The sequence below is a fragment of the Hylaeus volcanicus genome, chromosome 4 (genome assembly GCF_026283585.1).
Source record: "Hylaeus volcanicus isolate JK05 chromosome 4, UHH_iyHylVolc1.0_haploid, whole genome shotgun sequence".
Taxonomy (NCBI): domain Eukaryota; kingdom Metazoa; phylum Arthropoda; class Insecta; order Hymenoptera; family Colletidae; genus Hylaeus; species Hylaeus volcanicus.
Window position 1 is genome coordinate 25,131,532 of NC_071979.1, and position 20,514 is coordinate 25,152,045.

General features: G+C 46.8%; 1 protein-coding gene across 3 annotated transcripts in view; it reads left to right on the top strand.

The window, feature by feature from the left end:
• Positions 1-20,511, top strand: part of LOC128874536 (mushroom body large-type Kenyon cell-specific protein 1) — an 81,408-nt gene extending 60,897 nt beyond the window's left edge. For all 3 annotated transcript variants that reach the window (XM_054119355.1, XM_054119354.1, XM_054119356.1), the window contains one exon: positions 177-20,511. In XM_054119355.1, the coding sequence (XP_053975330.1) occupies positions 177-1,491 (1,315 nt within the window). In that variant the 3' untranslated portion in view covers positions 1,492-20,511. The remainder of the gene's footprint in view (positions 1-176) is intronic.
• Positions 20,512-20,514: the final 3 nt, after the last annotated feature.

Sequence of the window (20,514 nt, forward strand, 5' to 3'; positions counted from 1 at the left end):
CCATATAAATCATTCAGACCTCGTCGCGAACGTGTTAAACCGTGATTCTATTCGGCGGTTCGCCTTGCCTTATTTTAAACAATGTCTTTTCAAAAGTGCCCAGGTCTGTACCGATCGACGCGACGTCTAACGGCCGGTCGCCCTTCCACTTAACCTGCCGTCGTTGATCTTTCCAGGGACCAGAAGCAGCCGGACGATAAGGCGAAAGAGACCGCGGCCGTGGTAGCGGCAGCGGCTGCAGCCAATATGCGACCGGGTACAGCCGACAAGAAGCCGCAGTTGAAGCCACAGAAACCGTTCACACCTCCTGGCGGTATTCCAGGACCCAACGGACTCAAGATGCCGCCGTTCATGGAAGGCATGCCACATTTGCCGTTCGCGCCGTTCAACTTTTGGAATCCGACGCCGTTCATGCCGTCGCCGTTCATCACCGGGGCGCCGAACGTTCCGACTATCCTACCGGAACAGTACTTTGCTACGAGTAGGATACGCGGGTTGCAGGAACAACAGAGGAACGCGGCTATGGTGCAGCAACATCAGCAGAGGGACAGAGACGGAATCGGCGCAGCCGCTACCACGGCGGAGTCGCCGGGAACGTCGAATTCTCGCGGGACACCGATGACGAAGGCGCCGCGAGAGGTGACGGAGAGCCTGTACGACGGCTCGGGGGCGAACGGCAGTTTCCTGGACAATTTGATCAGGTCGAGCCTCGAGACGGGAATTCCAAGGGACCAGAGGGCGATGGCGGAGGGAAGGAACCAGCAACAGTCTTCCTCGCAACAGCAACAGCTCCCTGAATCGATGAGGAGCAAAGCGTTGATCGACCAGCTGTGCAGGAATTCGAGGAGAACGCCAGTTCCACGGCTTGCTCAGGACAGCAGCGAGGACGAGAGTTACAGGGGACCATCGGCCGCGGGAAGATCAGTCCCGGAGAGACCGGAACGCGTGCCCACCGTCGACCTCAGCCCGTCGCCGTCGGAACGCGGTCGCACCGATGACGGCAGCGATCGTCTCACCTCGCCGCCTACGCCGCTTTCGATATCGAGGACCGGCAGCAGGGACGAGGACAGCATCTCGAGAATCGATCGTAGCAGCAGGGAGCGCGAGGTCCATAACGGTGGACAGGAGGATCGCGATAGAAAGACTTTGACCGTTCAGCAGTCGCCGCAGCAGCAGCAGCAGCTGAATCACTACCCGGACTTACTCTACGCCGTATCAACTGACAAAAAAAGTGCCTGTGATAGTAAGCTTATAGTAGATCATTCGAGCCAGAAGACTCAGCAGCAACAGCAGCAACAGTCGTCGCCGCCGCAGCAGCAGCAGCCGCCGCAACAGCAACAGAAGGAGTACGCCGCCGTGAGCGGACTGGTCGTGCAACTGCAGCGGGGCTACAATTCCGGGAACAGCAGGTCCGGTGAGCAAACCAACAGCCAACAGTCGGCGGATCAACGCGGTCCAGCGATCAGTATGGAAGACTCCGTTGAGCAGTAGAGAAAAGTCGGTATCGTTGGTATCAGTAAAGTATAGAGTTAACGAGAAATACGGAGAATACGATCCGTATACGGTAAGCCATTCCCGCCCAATGCTATGGCATTTCACGCACCGACGCGACGAGGCGCGTCCTCCTCGCGCGGCACGAGCGCGCGGCTATGCTCGCCCTCTCGCCTCCTCCTCGTTCAATTTCGCACGCTCCTCGCTTTTCTTCATTTCCATTGGGCGTGCAACGAATAGTCCGACGTTCGCTCGCGATCGAACAACCGGATATCGAGCACACAACACTTGGTCGGTTTGGCTATGAAAGCAAACGCGACCGTTTCGAGGTAGAGGGGCGTGAACGGCGAGCACCCTCTCCGCTGGCTGCGCGGGGCGAGGAACGATTCAATAACGCGAAACGTGGCACGAATAACGGTAGCAGCCCCCAGATAGCCTGACCCTGTCCTTTCCATCCGGAAGCCCCCTTGTTGAACGTCGCGAGGCAAGTTCAAAACAGGAAACAAACGGGAACGAAGAAAAACGTGTAACGAAAACGCGTAAGCGCTACCCAACCAACCAACCACCCGTCAACCCACTGCGATTCCATCAGTTATACGTATCCGGCAGTCGACCACCGTCCAGCTGACGGTAGGTCGTACCGGAAAGAAACCCTTTCGACTATGGCGATATTTCGATTCGACGAAAACGCAAGAAAACGGATACAAGGCACGAAGCGATGTTATTGTACCGAACACTCACGCGACACGCTCACACCTATACGTACACCTACACATGGGACAGAGACACGTTGGTAGACGTACACGCTCGTTCGGCGAGAACACTTTCACACGTTACACGATTACACGGACGCCTCTAACCATTCACGGATAGGCAGATGTGCCGTTGAGCGCACGCGCCGCGGTCCTCTGCTACGTTATCCAGGCGAAGAAAACGACGAACGGTGAACACGTTAAAAAAAAGGAGAACAACAACAACAAAAAATAACAACAACAAAAAACGAGCAAGCACGCGAACAGTCCGCGCGTGCCCGCGTTTCCGTAGGAAAATATACGCGTTGGGTAGGAGCGCGCGCTGAAATTTCCGCGAGAGGGTTGCCCGGCCGACTACGCGCGCGGAAACGTCGGTCGCCTATAGACTTCTCCGAGGACACGAGGACAAAACAAATGCCGACGCAACAAAAAAAAAAGAAACAAACAAACAAACATAAACAACAACAACAACAACAACAACAACATCAACAACAACGTATTTTTTCCTCTATCGATGTAAAACTACCTAAAATGCAAACTTATTACCTACACTACTAACATTACTTAACTCGTAAGGAGCAACATAATTATATAAGGAATGATATATTATATATATATATACATATATATTTTTGGTCATTACGAACGTAAATGCGAAACGAGAACGAGGCCAAGACTTTTGTTGGCGCGCGTAATAGGTGACGTTTTTTCATAAGGCGACAATATTTCTCTAATCTCGGTTATTTCAAGGCTGGCGTTCGATAGAAACGCGTCCTTCGTCGCAAACGGGTCGCGCAACGTAGGAGGGACATTAAAGGGAGGAAGGAAGGTTGGAGCTATTTAGGAAGACGGGAGGGGGGGAGGAGATCTTCGTCGATGAGAGGACACGCGTTCGAGATTTCTTCTCGGCGCAAGAATTTTAAACGACATCTTTCGTCCACGGGAAGGGTGAACGAAACGAAAACTTCGAAAATTAGAGAAACGTGGTACTCTCGCTAGGTGAATTGTTAATGCGAGCGGTCACCGATGACATCCACACGAATAGATACGTATTCGCTAGGTGGTCCGAATGGAAATTAGAGAAACGGAATAATCACCGAAAGAATTCTTCATCGACGAAGATCATTCGATTCGAAGGGATTCGGAGGGAAGCCACGATGAACGACGATAGGAAAGGAACAACAGACGCATAGGCTTTTAAGGAATTTCGAGGATACGGATCGACTGTGTAGGCGCGCGCTTGCTCTCGACTCTCGGTTTCTGTCTTTTACCGAAGTGCTGAATATTTTCTTACGCGCGACGATTAACGCCGACATTTTGATACGAACCGCAAATTTTCTACCGCATAGAGAAAGAGAAGCAGCGACAAAGGGCGGCAATTCGTAGCGATTTTCTTCGCGAGGAAAACGTGCATTCGACTCGCTCGCGATACTCCTCTATTCCAACAATTTTTCTTACTTTTTCACCCGTGACTACGCGACAAAGCGAACGTTTCGTTTCCTTACCGACTTTTCTACGTACTCGCCACCTACGGATCTCGATCGTGCGCGTTTTCCTCTCGAAGGCGAAGAAAAGAGAAACTAAAAGAAACGTAGCGAAGATTAGATAAGGTCCTGTCATCGTTCTCAACGGAATTTAGAAATTTCGCTTCGAATAGCATGCAATCGCAAAGTTTACTCGTAATTTATCGTCGGAGATTTCGAACGAATTTTTAAGGCTCTCATCGGTCGTTCCCGACGACGACGTTAGCGATTTTTCAAGGAGTCCTCTGGTTTGCAAGGATCGCGCATCGCATCGTTCAACAGGAACGGGAGTTTTTCCGCGATCGTTTCGATCTTCGTGCGAGCAATCACACAAAAAAAAAGAAAAAAATAATAAAGAGAAAAGAACGCCAGTCCCTCCTCTTTTGACTAATTTTTTCGCAGGTTTATCCGCTGGAGCGTCGTGCGCGCGACTATCGAGGTATCTTCTCGTATTTTCGATTAGAGAATTCCGTTCGACAGGAGATCCTTGACTAGATAAACACGTTGAAAAAGTGGCGATTTCGTTGTTTCGCTAGTTGATAGTAGCTGAGCAGACGGTTGGACCAAGACGAAGTCGAGGAAGACGGATCCGATGCGGTACGATATTCGGCGATGGGAACACGCGTAGAAACGGATCACGCGAGACGAAACGGTTTACGTTCGATGCGTAGTTTCGCGGGTCACGATTTTTCCGTCTTTCTCGAGTGCCGAGAAGGATTGTTACAGTTGGTCGTAAAAAAGGACAAAGACAAAGGAAAGCGAAAGCATAAATCCACGCACTCATCTCACGACTCTCTTTAAAGTAAAGTAACGACTGAAAGACTCTAGGCTGTACATAAAGTATAAGGCATGTATGTTCGGTGTTTAAAAAAAAAAAATGCAAAAATTCCTTATTAACGCAAAAAAAATTATACCTTACTCGAAAAAAAAGTAAATCGTGTAAGCAAGGCTACTCTCTCGGTGTTTTTTGGAACTAAACTTAAAATTTACCCTAAACTTAAAGAAACAAGAACCGTGAACTAAGAGGTTACTTCTAAAGGCGAAGAAAAGGGGTGAAAGCGCACCCACGCAGAGAAGCGCGTCGGAAACATAAAAAAAAAAAAAACAAGTTATTGAGTGTAAACGTTAAGGTCTCCTTAGGGTTAAAGAAATACTAAAAAAAAAAAAAAATAATAATGAATCAAGCTGAACAGCAGAAAAACACAAGCGAAAAGCAAGCACTAATCATGATTGTGTGTAAACGTAAATTTAAACTTTCCTTCTACCTTGTGTCCACTGAATCACCCCTTTCTAATCGTTCACCAACCGATCACCCGCTTCGCGTCAAAATGTAAAAATCGTTCGGTGTGATCTTAACTACTCGATACCTCGAAAGAAACAAAACAAAAAATACCTTTTTCTAAACTTTCACCAGGCACTACACCCAAAAGTTGAGGAATGATATTTCTTACACTCGTTCCGACCACCGCCCCCTCCTACCCTGCCTTCCGCCCTTCCCTCATGCCCAAAAAAAAAAAAAAAAAAACTTTACTCACCAGCCCCTTGTAATCGAGCCCCCTACCCAACTCACCCACACACTCGCCCGAAATAAACAAATTCCCGATATACCCTTTACGAAAGATTTATCGTTAGATGTGAAAAATGAATATTTATCGTGCGGATGATTGTAAAACGTGCGTACACTATGATTGTCGTTATTTCAATTACGGTTACGAAGGTATACGTCGCGACGTTCTGATTCGCGTTCACCGGGTCAGGCGTCCGCTCCCGTCGTCGTCGCCAAATCGACCTTCTCGTCTCTTCGACGATCTCATCGATTCGCCTGAATTCGTCGCGATACATTCGGGCTAATTTTCGGGAAGAGCAGCCAACAAATTTATTCTACTTTCGACTCGTCGACTCAACGCACAAGGATTTTTCGTGAAATTTTGCGTCACGCGGTAATCAAAACTGGCCCCCAACCGATAGAGGTGGACAAAATTATTATCTAGATACACGCTTTTATCAACATCGTAGCAAATGATGACATCCTTCAGCTTGCACTAATCGCATGCCATCCGAAATCAAAAGTAACATCAACAGGCATCGAACGAAAACATACAGTCAGTCCCATGAGTATTCGTACCCTCTATCCTTTTTCAAGAAATTTCTCTGAATTAAATAATAAATTTGATGTTTCCGAATAAATGTTTCGTTTTTATAAATACATACAGGAATAAACTTTACGCTTGTATGTATCTATGACGAAAAATTTATTTGAAAACATCAAATCTACTGTTTAATTTAGACAAATGTCTTTGACAAACATAGAGGGTACGAATTACTTATGGGACCGACTGCAGATCGACGAACGCGATTTTTCTCGGTTTGAAAACGTTCGTGTATTTATCGATTTTCTTCGTCGTTTATTGGTCGAATGAAATTTTGCCCATCTCTGGGTGTCGGTGGATCGAGAGAAGAGACCAAGAGTTTTCGGATTCGGACGACGACGGGCGTCGACTCCTGCAGAAATTCGATTCGCTGAGCCACGAGTCGATCGCGACAATTTCGGGAGGATCGACCCAAACGGCGTAATTAACGAGGCTGCCGCCGTGTAACGATTTCCCAGTGACACAGTCGCGTCAACGTGTCTGCCGCAGCGATTCTTCGCGTTAACGAACACGGAATATGTTACGTTTCCGGTTCTCGAACGGTTCTCCGTGGTTTGTTTCGTCCCGTGGGCCATGCCCGACCGGGGAACGAGCATGGAGATGATACGGCAAAAAAGAAAAAAACAAAATGAACAAAAAAACAAAGAGAAAACAAAGCGCGAAAAGGAACACGTTTTCTAGAAAGGTGGTTCTCTATTTTTGCGGGGAATATTTATGTAAGAAACGATTGGATATAACGTTCTGTGATTTTAAACATTATCGGCGATCGGAAGAAACCTCTGTCCATTGGTTGTCGTAGCTTGTTCTAGGAAAATTCTCGAGATCGAAATTCGTTTTTTCAGAGAAACGTAGAGACTCGCGAGGGGAGGGGGGGGAGGGAGATATTAGAGGAAGCGGAGAAGGACGACGCATAGGCTAGGGCAGATATCGTTGCCAACGCGACTGTAGGAAGAGTGTCGATTTTCGTTTTTCTTTTTCCCGGGGGAGACGGCGGGATCGAGGATCCGCGCGAAATTGGGGGGTGTGTCGCGGAAAAATTGATAACGAAAATTTGTCCCGGTCGAAACGCCGTTCTCTTTAAAGATACACGCGAAGTCGCTTGTAAATCAGAGTTACGCGGACTTCCGGCCGTCTCCCTCTACGTCGCGGGCGATACGCTGAAACGATCCGGCGAGAGACGGATTGGTCGAAAAAAAAAAAAAATGAAAAAACCGGGGAGGAAAAGAAATCTTTAAGAATTAAAAGAAGATATATTATATTAAAATATCTGTGATGTAAAAAGTAACAAAATTTTGATGTATATTTTTCACAAATTATTGTAACCAGCTAGTGTATATGTATAAGATTACGGATATAAAAGATGAAAAAAAAAATACTATTGTAATTACGGTGTGTGGAGACAAAATGACGAGTAAGAGAGAGCGAATTGAAAGCCAACAAGCAAACAAAGGAAACAAATACGGGAGAATAGCGATGATCGCGAGAATTACGTTTATCCACACCGGTGGTCAGATGGGACCAAGATGGCGGGTATCGCTCGGAAAGTCGGGCCCAATGATTCCCGTTTTTCTATTCTTTTCGGTTTTTATTTGCATTTCTTTCGTCGTGTTTTGGCTATGTCACGGTGAAATTTATCGTCGATACCTCGTTCTCTGCTTTTGGAACGCGTCAGAGATCAAAAAATGTGTAAAACATTCGACACGTGCCGAGTTTGTCGTAGAATCCATTTCGCGCTGAAGTCCTGATAATGCAAAAATTACACGTTTATTATATATACGTATATTTTTTTTCTCTCTCCGTCTATTCGTCTGTCTCGCGGCATCGAACGACGACGAGAGTATTTTCGGTCGCGTCGAGTTCTCAAAAACTGGAAGATTTGGTCCGATTGGCCCTGAAACGGCTCAATGTCAGCTACCTCACAAAGTATCGTTATGTTTGGTACGGTTCGAGTAAAAGAGGACGTTCGCGTGTCTCGGCCGCGAGAGGAAATTGGATGGCCGTCCACTCGATGGAACGTTTCTGGAAGCGTTTCCTATCTTTTCCAATTTCCACAAAGACGCTCTTCGGACGCTCTCGAAAGATATTCCTCAAGAATACGTTTAAAGCGAAAAAAAAAGAAAGAAAAAAAAGAAACTCCGGCTTCGGTTCGAAATTTGTCCGAACTTTAATTCGTCGACGGCCAACCGGGATCTTCGAACGGCGAGCTCGCAAACTCCACGGGGGCGGGGGTAGGGGGTGGGCGGGGTCCGTGTAGAAAATGGTCTAAACAGTTCCAAATTGTGCCTAAGTTTTGACGTTACGTTTTTACGACTCGCAGCAAAACAAACGACGAATGTAACTACCGTAGCAGCAAACAGGAACTTTAGTTCGAAGGTGGAGTTGTTCGAGGGACGGGAGGCGGGGAACAGAGGACGGGGATGAAAACGAGTTGAACGACCTTTAAGCTAAATTTAACAAAAATGAAAAAAAAATAAAAAGTATATTACCTTCGTATACGTTCCAGGGCCGTCCGGCCGCCATCTTGCGTTCATTTTTACGTTCTGTTTTGTCGAATAAGTGCAATTAGGTACACCGACACTACACACTCACACCTGCTCACACAACGCGCTCACACGTACACGCGGGAACGGAACACACGTACATTGAATGACACGCGCCCACACACGAACATTAAGCGTACACACATTAACAAAACGTCGAGGAAAAACGGCGAAAACGAACTGTTACGCGCTAGGTTACCGTTTTTTAAATTCTATTTTCAATTCACGCATTCTCGAATGTTGGGATTTTCGTGATCAACGAAGAGCTGGCCTGTCGTTCACATAGAATTACACGACGGACACACCGACACACACGTACAACTACAGAAGACACGTACACGCGTTACACAGGCACACACTACAGGAAGCCGACGTCGATTCGACGATGTAAAACGACACACCGTTTCGACCATTCTCGAACGTCCTCGCGTTTCTTCGAGAACACCGAGATCTGGTTCAAACTTCGATCGATGCTCTCTTAGAACAATCGATCGTTCCCAACAATCGAAAACAACGTCTGCGACGTGCATTCCTTTCTTCCGATATCGATCGATGCGAAAACTTACTCGGAAATTAATTACGAAAGATTTGCAGTTGAAAATTTCAACAAAATTTGCTACGGAAATTGCATTATCGAAGACGAAACGACTGCAATTGCAAAGTCGACCGATTCGATCGAGATCTTGTGCAGTGGAATGACGCGGTCGATCGAGGGGTCGAAAAGATGGGAAGCGAATAGAGAAATCACCGCCCTACCAACGTGGACACCGAGACGGTCTCCGCCGTGGTCGGTCGAGAACTTGGTACCTTTCTAATTGGCTTTAATAAGCTCGTAATTCGTAGGCTCTAGTCATGCAATGACTCTAAAAGACGGAAAGTCGTCCTTCGTTCGGAGGGACGTGCTTTCGCGGACTCGTATACGCGTACAAGTATACGACGCGAGAACTTACCGATTTGTGTTCAACGGGCGAACAGAAGCAAAGTCGTCGAGTCGATTCGACGTCCGGCTCGACACCGATATATATACATATATATACATATATATATATTATATATATATTATATATATTATATATATTATATATATATTATATATATTATATATATTATATATATTATATATATTATATATATATTGCGTATACAGGGCGTATCCTAACATGCGGGACCCACTTCGTCGGTCGATCGAGAGCGCGAAGACGATGAAAAGAGTCCGTACGATCGCGTGTCCTATTTCTCCTTGTTCCCAATTCACTCCACCATGGAAAGTGGTCGCGTGGCATCCTTGGAGAAACACAAAAAATTCACCATTCCGTGACATTATACGTATCAACAGTCTTTTCGATCCAAAGGTAACAGTTTCGAGCACTTTCGATAAAAATGAGCAGCCGCGCGACTCGGGATATAGGACACACGCCTATACGAACTTTCCTCATCGGTCTCGCGTCCCGTATCCACCGATAACGCGGTCCCACGCGTCACGATACACCCTGTGTATATGTATTACGAAACTTCTAACGCGTAGTCGCGTAACGAGCGGTCACGGACGACCGCGGGCGCTCGTTAGGCGCGAAAGGGTGCGGAAGATAAATAGATAGGTAGATAGATATACGACGAAGAAATCGGAAGATTTGAGCGCGAGAACGGCAACAAAGACGGGGAAGCCAGCGCTCGACCACGCCTCTGACCGGCCAGCCGAGTCGCGGACTCTCCTCGTATTGCGACTGACAGCGATTTCTTTGCAGAGCTCACGCGCGACGGCTGGGAAAACGAACGAGCCCCACGCGAAAATCATCCGTTCTTCGCTGCCACTCGAAAAGCCTTTTTTCATTCTCGAGCACGTTGTAGCGACGCGGTTCGTTGTCTCGCGCAAGAATTTCGTAAGAGACGGCTACGATCGGTCGATGATCGGTAGATCTTTCCAGAGGCTATCGGATTACTTGATTGAACTTTTATAAAATATTTTATATCGTTGCACGATTCGCCGACATCGGCCAGACCCTCGTCAGCCATTGGTTCGTTGATAAATTGTACGCGACGCGATCGTTCGTCCTGTGAGCTTTTAACCGCGAGATTCGGTGGGAAATGGAAACGGGGACGGGCAAAATTCTCATCCAAATATCCGAATCTCCAACGAACCGAAAATTAGAATTCGAATCGCAGAACGGTTGTCGCGTCTCGCGTAAATATCATTCGAATAAAAGGTTGCCCGTCTCCGGTGCACGCGCGAGTGTCAACGGGTGAAAACCAAGTTCGTCGAAGCAAAGGTGTATTATTCGTCCATCAAAAGGTGATGTATTCTTTAAAGTACAATTACTTCTTGTTCCATACGCGAATCGAAATTACTTTCATGTTCCTATCTCGAGGTTTAAGGAAGCGAAACGTATCGTCGGTCTTGTTTGCGGCTAGAGCGATGCGTCCTCGTCGGTCGCGGATCTCATTTACGCGATGCTCACAGGCCGGATCAGAGGCGGCGGGCTTTAATCGGCGCTGGCTATGCCTAGACGTTTCGACTAGTAGGAGTTAGGTAAAATGGCGCTGGTACTACGTAGCTAGCACCGGTAGTACTCGTAGTTTGGCGCTTTAGTTGTTTGTATATCATGTTGTTTCGTTTCTTTTTCGTTTTTCTATACTGTCGCTGTGTAAGCCCGGCCTCGCCGCACGCGAAACGCCGCCAAGGCGGGAAATCGTCGTCCCCCGGAATACCTCGAGGGAACGAGCCGCGAGAAAAATCTGTTCCTCGAGGTCTAGCGCGACGAAAAGCATCGATCGTATCACGGAGTAATTATCGTAATTAGAAACATTCGCGTCGCGTCGAAACGATTGGTTAAATCGGCTCGTTAACGGACCCTCGAACGACGGAACGACGGTGGTAGCTCGGTGCTTCAATCAAACCTGTCTATACCAAAATCACTCTGGAACGCACGCACCGGAAATTCAAGGTACGACCAACTAGTTACGGACCAAGTACGCTGAACTGCCGGTGAATTTAATCAAAAGACACGCGTCCCGGCGACGCGTTACGTATACGAGAGACCTCTCTTCCGGGAAGCCCACCGTGCGTTCGCGTTCGCGTTCGCGTACGCGTTTTTCGTCCTACCTCGTTTTATCCGGGCCCGATTATATTCCGGCCTCGGGGGCCAAGGGGCGAGGCCAGGCGTGTTCCGATACGCTGCAAAAAGTTTTTTAAACGAGTTTAAAGTAACCGATCGCGAGCGAAAGAGGTAAATTAAGGAAATGAAAACAAGTAACTAAGTAATCCGCAACCGGATATCATGTAAACTCCCCCATACGCCCCCGCATCCCTCCGCACCGACTAATCCCATCGGACAGATATATCGTCATCCATCCACACGAGCAACAACCCCTCCGGACAACCTATGGCAAACGCTCTTTGAAAATTCACCCGCATTTCTGACCACACACGCACACTCAGTGACACTAAGCCAAATGAATACCAGAAGTATAACAGTACACGCAGTCAGCTTTCTACATACAGCTACAACATTATTGCAGCCTCCCGAAACCAGTCGTGTCCTTACAGTTGAAGCGGAGCGCGTTCGCGACGGACGCTACTCGGGCTCGATCATCGCGAGAACGAAAGGAAAACCTTACCTCGACATCCCTCGCGAGTCTATTCGCTCCGAGCGAAAGACACGGGGGACCGAGACGCGGGAATAGACGAATCATACGATCGATGATACAAATATAGCGACTCGAGAGAAATCGCAGGTGCCGGAACTTCGAGGCCCCGCGAGACCCTCTAACCTCAGTGGCGTCGCTTTGCAGCCCCCTCGAAACTCGAAGAAATCGCTATACTTGTACGACAGCTCCTGGCGCGTCGACTCTCGCAACCCAAAGGTGACCCAGGGGTGAGAGAGGCTCCTCGACGTGGCCTGCGAGCGGTGTCCGCTACTTCTTCGCGACCGGTAACGTCGTCGAACGTCCGAGCGTGTTTCCGCGCGTACCCCGGGTTGCATACTCACCCGGGGTCACCGAGTACAATATACACCCGGCAACAACACACAAGCAGCAACAATAGACATCTCTCTCTGTCCGAGCAGGGCGCACCGCGCGACCCTTGCCACGACAAGTACAGCTAACTAAATCTCTACATCTCACATAATCCAGCAGTGATCAACGCGAATGCAGATGCCACGAAGAGCAATGCAAACACAAAAAGGATCGGCCGGTAGCCCGCGCGACGTCTTCGCGGCGACATCCCCTCGTCGGCGGTCCTGACTCACGAAGGGCTGGGGAGGAATCGTTCGCTGCGAGGCGATCGCGAACGGGACCGGGCGAATGTCCCCTCAAATCAAAACCCGCAGTCAGCACAGAATATAAACGATAAGTGCAGAGGAAACAAACTACTATATGATAAACAAAAAAAAAAGGTATATATATATATATACATATATATGTATGTACACGTATGTATCCATATATGTTATATATATATATATATATTATATATATTATTAATTATTATTAATTATTATTATTAAACATACATAAAAGAATATTATTAATAACAAGCAAAGAAGTACTATATTACTACTATTATTAATTATTATGATTCTTATTATAAATTTAATGAAAACAATGATAACATTCCAACCGTCAATGTGCCACACGACTTTTTATATGCTCTTAAAAAAACAAAACAAAAATAGAAAGGGAAACGCGAGGTTTTACGATAAAAATAAACACGCGTTGGTAATCGGCGGGAAGCAGCGCGGAGGGGAAGCAGTTCGAATCGATGACCGAGACTGTGGAATAAAGGGGCCCCCATCGGGCGAGCATCTCGAAACGAGAGATCAAAGAGAAAATAAGGGAAAGGCTTATAATAAGGGAAAGGGAGAGCTTCGGCTGTGATTTCCCTGAGAATTAATCCGGGAGCACTTTTACACGTTGGAGAAAGAAAGAAAGAAAAGTATCGTTCCCTACGAGGAAAATCAGTCCGGAACGTTGTCGACGTAGGACTTTTTGCTCGAATGCTTCGTCCGTTCCACTTTCGAACGTCGTGGACTATAAGAGCTGGACATTCTTAACTGGGTAAGAAATTTTTAATAAAAATTACAATCCGAATCGCGAAACGTAATTATGTTTCGCGTCGAACGAAGGGAAACTTTGGTCGATATCCGTTCGATGGGAAACGATATTTTCGTTCGTCGTTCGTTATTCGTGTAAAATTTCATCCACGACCGAGAAAAGGGAAGGAAAAAGAAAGATCTCGGGAGAGAGTACTTCGTCGATTACGTCTACGGGACGTGTCGTTTCCCCGGTGTCGGTGGTCGACGGAGATCGATCGCGATAGGGGCGCACTTAATTATCAGAGAACGATTCTTTCGTGTAATTGCGACAATTATTGCAATTATATGATTAATAGGGGGCGCATCGGCGCGGTTTTTTTTTTTAGTACATCCGCTAACGACGAAACACATCGATTTAGTTGCGCGTATTAATTGCTGTTGCGATGGTCATTATTATTATTCAGATTATTACGATTAATATTCTTTATATTCTTAACGGTTACATTCTTTTTTTTTCTATTATAGCTATTATTATTACCATTACTATTGCTATCGTCATAAGCATTATTACTATTATTAATATTATTATTATTACTAGAACTATTACTGTTACAGGAGAGAGTGTCTGTGAACTCGACGGGCATACGTTCGCGAGAGAGTAGAGGCATGCGCGCACGCGAACATTGTTACGGAAATTGTCTATAGTTCGATGTTACGTTGCTTCAAATTTGGTTCGCGACACTTCACAAAATCTACGCGAACGCGTAGGTATCTCGGGCGAGCGCGTGTGCTTGCATAGATACTCGCGAACATGATCGTGCATTTGTTATAATAGGTTAATCGACATAGTACTTATCATTATCATCGTCGCTATCATCGTCGTTGTCATTATCGCCGCGGATCGTTATCATCGTTGTCGTTACGATTATCCGATCATCCTCGTCGTAATAGCCGTCGTTATCGTCATTATTATTATCGTTATGCAATCGTCGGGATCATCGATTACTTTCAATCGAGATCATTGATTACTCGCGAACGACTGGTATCTTAAATACGTACGGTTCTATCGTAGCACGTTTTTTACTTCTCTTTTTTTTTTTTCTTAAAGTAACGCTTTAATAAATAAACGAGACCAACCCAAGTGCAATTCGTAGTCTTTTGTGTCTTGTTGCTTTGTCCGTAGATTTCACCCCCGGTTTTTCTCGCTCCCACGAGGCACAAACGCCCTCCCATTCGTCGTTAGTTTCCTTCGCGATCGTTAAGATTTCGACTTTCTTCTTTTCCCGCGACGCGTTCTTTGTTCAGAGTACTTACCCCTCTCGAGAAGCAGAGAGGAGCGCTTGCACGCGCACAGAAAGGGAAGCATCGAACAGGGCCGGTATCGATCGCTGGAAGCTTTCGTAATCGATTACATTTTTCTCCGAGTCATTCCCCGTATCCTCGCGGTTCGGATTTCCATGGTTATTCTTTTTTTTTTTTTCTTTTATGAAAGATACGAATCGAGTCCTGTTCGAAAATTAAAAATGAAAATAAGAAAAAAATAATGTTCAATCGGTACTTTCGTCATTCCACGATCATTCCGCAGCATTTATACTCTCGATATCTTCTTCTGTTTCTCTTCAGGTAGGTTTTATTCGTAATTTATTATTCGAATAAAATTTTGGCTATCTCCGCGACAGAGTTATCGAGGATAGATCGTCGCGCTGATTTTTGCGGTGCTCCTGGGGAAGATTTTAGGCGCGCGAAGCGTAATCTCCCGTTTTCCCTTATTTTCTCTTCGTTTCGCTGGAGCATCGAAGTTTGTTTGCGTTTACCATCCGCGAGTGAACACAGTCGTGTCGCAGAATTGCCAGAGAGGTGGAGCGTGAGGAAACGTTCCGTTGACATTCCGAGACGATCATTCGTTCCGTCGTTTTTCCCGTATCGTCAGGGGGAGGCGAGCGTTTCCGCGCTGCTTTCGCCACGGCGAAGGCGCGAGACCACCGTTAATTAACCGTAAAAACCTAATTTGGGCATAAATCGCGCAAACACCGACGCGGTGTTTGCCGAGCGTCAGGTTAGAAATCGACCTTGTACATACCGCGTAGACGTATGCATCACTTTCTGTAAACTGAAACACAAGTACACACACACACACACACACACACACGCATACACATGGACAGACAGACACAAGCCATTACAATGCTGCGATTATGACACGATTACTATAGCCCTACCTACCGTAATGCTGTTTTCCCTTCTTCGAGTTTTCAACGGTACGCAACCCTTCAGCGAAGGCAGAGTTGGGCACCATTCGAATAAAGTTTCGTTCTAAACAGACTTTATTCCTCGTTCGAAATGAAATTTACCTAACTCTGAGCAGAGACCGGCGAAATTTTTGCGCGGATACAAATTTCGAGTAACGAATAAAAGATATGTAATCGACTATCGAGAAAGAATTTGAATTGAAATTAGCGGAATAAATCGCTACGCGTTTGATTTTAATTATCGTCCAGTATCCGAGTAACATTTCGTCCGTCTCTGTCCACTAGGAACCCGTGGAATCGCGACGCGATCGTTCGGAACGGAATCCTTCGTCGAACAGACTCGAATCACTCGAACAGAAAACGAAAGAAATTCGTACCACGCGCGTAGGGCTCTAGACTTTACGCGATCCGTCAGCCCCCCCCCCCCCCCCCAAACAAAAAAAAGTTCCCTCATCTCAAAACACTCGTCGAACACTCGTCTAATCGCAACAGAGAGCCAGTCTTATTATCTTGTAAAGTAAACGAAGCAACGCGTTATAGGAACCGTGGACGCTTTCGCCCGGCGAAAGCTTATTTCTTAGGTAGCCCCGCGTATAGAGACGCTATAAGTTTCCAAATGTATCGTATCGTATTTTATCGTACGGTGTATTTCCGACGCGCGGATCGATCGTTTACGCGACGATCGATCGTCGACACCCCTCGTAAACGCAGCCAATATTCAGTTTTATAGATCTCTAACTCCTTTTTTCATCATCTTGTCCATTTTCTCGTAATCGCTCGTCAAGTACAATGAAAATGTAAATCACGTAAACGTTTTCTGCACGCGTTACAAGGGTAAAGCAACCTTCGTACCTTGACGATCGAACCCGAGTCCGGTCGGAGCTCTATTCTCATTCTACCCTTGTTCACATCATCTCCCTAGTACAATAGTCCCTCGATATAAGGACGGACATCTCCCTCGATATAACGACACGCGGTGCTTTCTCTCCTCGTACCTTCAAGGGAAAAAATAATACCCCCAGTTTTCTGTTATCGTTATCAATTTCAGTACATATTTGCCGAGTCTCGCTCGACATGGGTACGCAAAGGGTTAAAAACGATTCGTCCATGAAACTTTCGCAAGGACATCCTGAAAAATGTTAATTTCCGCCCCCCTCCTCGATATAAGAACACGAGGTTACTTCGCCAGCGTCGTTATATCGAGGGATTGGTCCTTCTCTCTCTCTCTTAGTTTCAGCCCTGTTTCGTTAAGCGGCATATCTCACGTAGAGTTAAGAGACCGTTGTATGGACGGAGGCGCGCCAAAGGTCCGGCATTTCCTAATTTCTCCGCCGTAATTTCGCTCGAGCGAGCAAGCGGTAGATTCTGCAAGCGTGCAACCATGCATTCCCGATTACCGAAGCGCTACGGTTAGGTATACGTTGAAATCTGGACCCCACGTCGCCCCTCGTCTCTTTAGACGTAACACTTTCTCGTAAGCTCGAGCAGAAAGATCGTACGTACAGCTGACATAATATACACAAACTTACACACACACGCGCGCGCTCGCGCGCTCACACACACACATACGTACGACTGACGACACAAGTATACCGAAGTACACTGCGACGAAAGGAAAGGTACACGACGCTGATACGCATCCACGTAACTCTCGCGTACACGCATGGGAAACAAGCAACACACGCGTTCATACACACATACACACACACATACACACGCACACGCAGGCGCGCGCGTTAGCGCGCGTATATACGTTTCGTAACGAAGTATACAGTCTTAGCGCAGTGTTTCATATAGTTAGGTAGGAAACGTCAAGAGAATATTTTTTATATTCCACATGGATTTTACAGTTATATATTATCGTTTCGTATCGAAAGGGAGGAGTTTGAGGCGCGTCCAAAGCGTTACATAGATATATATATAAATACGAGACCTCTCGATATACGTGTCGCCATTTATTGTTTACACCGCGATGATTATATATCGATTATCGGTCATTCTTATGGCGGTAGGCGCTGTCGTTTATATATATATACATATAAATATATCTATCTATATATATATATATATATATAGATAAATATCTAAGCGACGCGTGCGCGCGCGCGTCGCTTATATTATCTCGTTGACGATTAATTAATCTCTCGCGAAGCCGCTCGAGCCAATCAGCCGTCGGCGTCGCGTTCGATCGAAACTCGGGGGGGCCCTTTGAGTTCGTCCACGGTAGCCCTACGTCCAAGTGCAAGAGAGAACACCGGCCCTTTTTTCCCCCCTTTAATCGGATAGCGATTCTTCTTCTCACTTTCTTCTCTTCGGCCGGGGGGAACTTGCACCACCTTCTTTCGTTTACGAAGGCTTTTCCTTTATCACCCGTTTCACTAAAGACGAGGCGGGGGAGCACGTTGGAGGAACACAGCGGGATCGATCACGAGACGGCATACACAAAACCGTACCTCTTACAAACACACTTAGACACACACTTAGACACACACACACACACACACACACACACACACACAAAGTACACACGATTGACGCGTACGCGTCACCGACAGACGGTGAAAAAGATGTACGGAAACGACGCTACCGTGTACACTCTAGACCAACGTAGTTGCATGCGAAATATATGTATAGGGTGATTACGAATTGCCTGGCCAAACAGTGGGAGCATATATCCAGCGTGAAAGTTACTTTCCGAATTACCTTCAAAATTTCATCGATAAAGGAGACGGAGTTCGTAGCCTAGAAAATACGCCCCAAAGTTTGGTCACGATCTGTTGTATGATCATCCTGTTGTATCGATACGTTTCGATCGGGCAACGAACGGACGTAACGCAGGTACCGTTCGCGCCTGGGGAAATTGCCCCTGAACGAACGAGGTCCGCCTCGACCTCGGGGACAAAGTCTCCTCGCGCGACTATTACGAATCGTACACAAGCGAAAGAGCTACACACTCGAGACGCGGGATACACGAGAATTGTACAGAACATTCATCGAGTTGGCGTACGTAATCGTAGCGCGATTAGGAATATCGTTTTAAATCAATTGTAATTAGTAAACGTTACTTTTGTTGATCGCTTGATTTGCGGATCCAGCGGGCGAGGAACACTCCGATCGACGACTGCTCGCTCGAGTCGGAGGGAACACGGTTTCTCGGAACCGTGATCCATCGACCAACGATCGACGCTCGTCCGATGGATCGAGAACGCGTAACTCGGGATGGTCACGCGCACCAATGAAACCAGCCCGGCCGATAATTGTTAATCGGTCGCCCGACACCCGCTGGAAATTTACCGATAATACTTCAGGCCTGATGGAAACGCGATTCGATTTCGGCACAGTCACCGACCGAACATCTCTCGTGGTTACATCCATCGATGCGTCGCCCATTTTTTGTTCTTTTTTCTAAATCTCGGCGAACGGGTTATATCTACTCCAAAACGCTAAACGCTGTTATCCGAATTGTTCAACCAATGAAAATACGTCGCTACGCGGAGATTCGGGGAACATCGACTAGGGATTTAACGACAATCGTTTGAAATAACGTTAAATAGAATTTCCAGTGGGCTCAAAGAGACTTTGGTGCGCGCGTCCTCGAGAACAATGGCTGTAAACGCGACGAACGGTCGAAGTCGAAGCTTAAACGAGAAAGAAAAGACATATGTACCATGGGCATTCTTTTGAGTCGCGTTCCAGCGGATCGCGAATGGACGAGAGTGGCGAGTGACGAACAAATCGCGAGTACGTGGTTCGCAGCTTTGAAACATGTGATACGTCAGCCGGCAAGCTCGACTTCCGGTTACTGGAATCCAACCGAACGAAATCGTTTCTTTTTTTTTTTTCGAGCGACTCGACGAAGATGGAAGACTGGAGACACGCGAGGCGAGCACCGCCGGAAGTCGATTCGCGGGCTGACGCATTTTTTAAAGATTCTTTGATGTAGGACGGTCTTTTGTTGAAGGTTGATTGTTGTCAAAATGGTTGTGAGGTTATAATATTTGAAGATATGTTAACGATGCTACCCGACCGTTCGATAGGCCGATCGACGTGGCTTCCAAGAACAGATAAATCGATTTGTTTCACCGCGGGGTGAACGACCAACGACGATCGAACAAAGATTTCTTCGCGTTCCGCGAAGCCACGTGGACTGTCACGAAGAGTCGCGAACGTCGAGACGAAAGGGAAAACGTGCGCTCTGATTCGACATTCTTTTTTTTTCTCGGAGATGGGCAAATCTGGATCGAGAAATATAAAATGCACGACTTTTCGTTCGTTACACGACGAATGAAAATTACAATCCGAATGACAGAATGAAATCGTACTCGAATATTCCAAATGAATAAAAACTAGACGCAACATTTTGCCTATCCCTGCTATAGCGCAACTCTCCGCAGGCGAACATTACGCTTACCTTACTTTGTAAATCATGTACATTCCGTTTAAACGTGTCGGCGATGCGTAACGTCTTGCATCTGCTAGCAAGTGGAGCGTGCGAGCGACTACAGTTAATTGTGACGCGTACGTTTCGAAGAATCCAACGAAATTCGTATTTCGTTCGTCGTCGAAGCGCACGATTTCCCCCAAAATAGCGGGATTCGTCTCCGAGGAAGCGTACAACTGGCATTACACCCACGTGCAGTCTGGTTCGAGTGCGTCGAGTTTGCTGCAAGTCAACTGCGCCTTTTCCTATCGATTTCCGAACAGTGCACCCTCTCTCTCTCTCTCTCTCTCTCTCTCTCTCTCTCTCTCTCTCTCTCTCTCTCTCTCTCTCTCTCT